The sequence below is a fragment of the Piliocolobus tephrosceles genome, chromosome 16 (genome assembly GCF_002776525.5).
Source record: "Piliocolobus tephrosceles isolate RC106 chromosome 16, ASM277652v3, whole genome shotgun sequence".
NCBI lineage: Eukaryota > Metazoa > Chordata > Mammalia > Primates > Cercopithecidae > Piliocolobus > Piliocolobus tephrosceles.
This window is the reverse complement of record NC_045449.1, coordinates 73726485-73728242: the sequence shown is the minus strand read 5'-3', so window position 1 is coordinate 73728242 and position 1758 is coordinate 73726485. Positions and strand designations below refer to the sequence as shown.

At 61.8% G+C, this 1758-nt stretch overlaps 1 protein-coding gene across 2 annotated transcripts in view; it reads left to right on the top strand.

The window, feature by feature from the left end:
* The window catches only part of TBC1D16 (TBC1 domain family member 16), a 97841-nt gene that overhangs the window by 89069 nt on the left and 7014 nt on the right, over positions 1-1758 (top strand). For both annotated transcript variants that reach the window (XM_026455872.1, XM_023211635.2), the window contains one exon: positions 1489-1668. In XM_026455872.1, the coding sequence (XP_026311657.1) occupies positions 1489-1668 (180 nt within the window). The remainder of the gene's footprint in view (positions 1-1488; positions 1669-1758) is intronic.

Sequence of the window (1758 nt, the reverse complement as noted above, 5' to 3'; positions counted from 1 at the left end):
TCAGAATGGGGGTCCCCACCCCAGCACACAGAGTGTGTCTCATAGAATGGGGGTCCCCACCCCCAGGCCACTGAGCATGTCTCATAGAATGGGATGCCCGCTCCCAGGTCCGGGACTGGCGCTGGTCCGTGGGCTGTTAGGAACCGGCCGCCCAGCAGGAAATGAGCGGAGGACGGGCCAGCAAGCATCCCCGCCTGGGCTCCACCTCCCGTCCGATCAGCGGCCACATCAGATTCCCCCCAGGAGCTCGAACCCAAGAACCCTTTGTGAACTGCGCATGTGAGGGATCTAGGTTGTGCGATGCTTATGAGAATCTAATGCCTGATGATATGAGGGGGAGCAGTTTCAACCCGAAACCATTCACACTACCTTGTCCGTGGAAAAATTGGCTTCCAGGAAACGGGTTCCTAGTGCCAAAAAGGTTGGGGACCACTGCTGCAGACTGACTATTAGTGGGACGTTGATGGCAGGCTGGGAGGGTTGAAGCCGACAGAGAGAATTCGAAGGCAAAGGAGCCCAAGCAGGGAGGTGCAGGCACCGGCACAGAGGGTGGGAGTGCAAGGGGGTCGTCCACATGGGTGGACTTGGCCCGGCTGCAGGCCACAGGGCGGACGGCTGGCCGCACATCTTCAGCACAGTCTCCCGTGGGAACAATGGGCCACCTGTGTGGGAAGGAGGCATGTGGCCTTGAGCCCTGCCCCAGGATCCCCCCAGCTGTGATCTAACTCCACCTGGGCCGGGGGGCTGACCCCAGCTGAGCCTGCTCACTCTGCCTCAACGGGTGAGTGTGACGTCAGGCGTCCACATTGCCTGGGGAGGCAGTTACAGTGTCCAATGCCATTCGCCCCTGACGGCTCATGGCAGCACATGGCTGGGTGACTCATTGACTGCTGGAGATTGATTTTCCAGCGACATTGATGAAGTCAGTGGCCTGGGCCCGGGTGCTGCCAGAAATAGCCCCAATCTTGTTCCACGTCACTGGGAGGTGACCTTAATGGCAGGAATCGAGCATCCTGGGGTGCAGACACGTCCCCTTCCTGCCCTAAATCAGCTCTGGAAGATGAAAGACCTGGGTGAGCATAGCTGAAGAGGGGTGGGGGTGCTCCCTGGATGATCCGCTCACCTCACCAGGAGGGGTGGATGTGGGAAACAGCCCCCAGGTGTCCACTGAGAGTGGGAAGCCTTCCTGGCCATGGAGCGGCTGCCCAGCATCCTGCCACTCCAGGGAACAGTGCTCTGCCTCACGCTGGGCCATGCCACAGCCTCCGGAACAGTCAAATCCGGGAGGAACTGGCAGAGGCAGGTGTGAGCCGATTCCAGTGGGGGAATAAAGCATTGGGGGGCAGGCATGTGCCGCGGGTAGAGGCCCCTGGCTGTGCTTTTCCAGGTTGGCGTGGCCCGGGGAAGGGCCCCAGTGGGAGTGGGCTCCCTGGGCAGCAGGCTTGCCTGGGACTGGGGCTAACTAACCCATTCTGGCCTCGCTCCCAGCTATACCTGCGGGAGCTGCTGCGGCTGACGCACGTGCGCTTCTACCAGCACCTGGTCTCGCTGGGCGAGGATGGCCTGCAGATGCTCTTCTGCCACCGCTGGCTCCTGCTGTGCTTCAAGCGGGAGTTCCCCGAGGCTGAAGCGCTGCGGATCTGGGAAGCCTGCTGGGCCCACTACCAGGTGAGCCAGGGTAGGGGCCAGGAGGCCTGCTGGGTTTACTACTAGGTGAGCCAGGGCAGGGGCCAGGAGGCCTGCTGGGCCCATTACCAG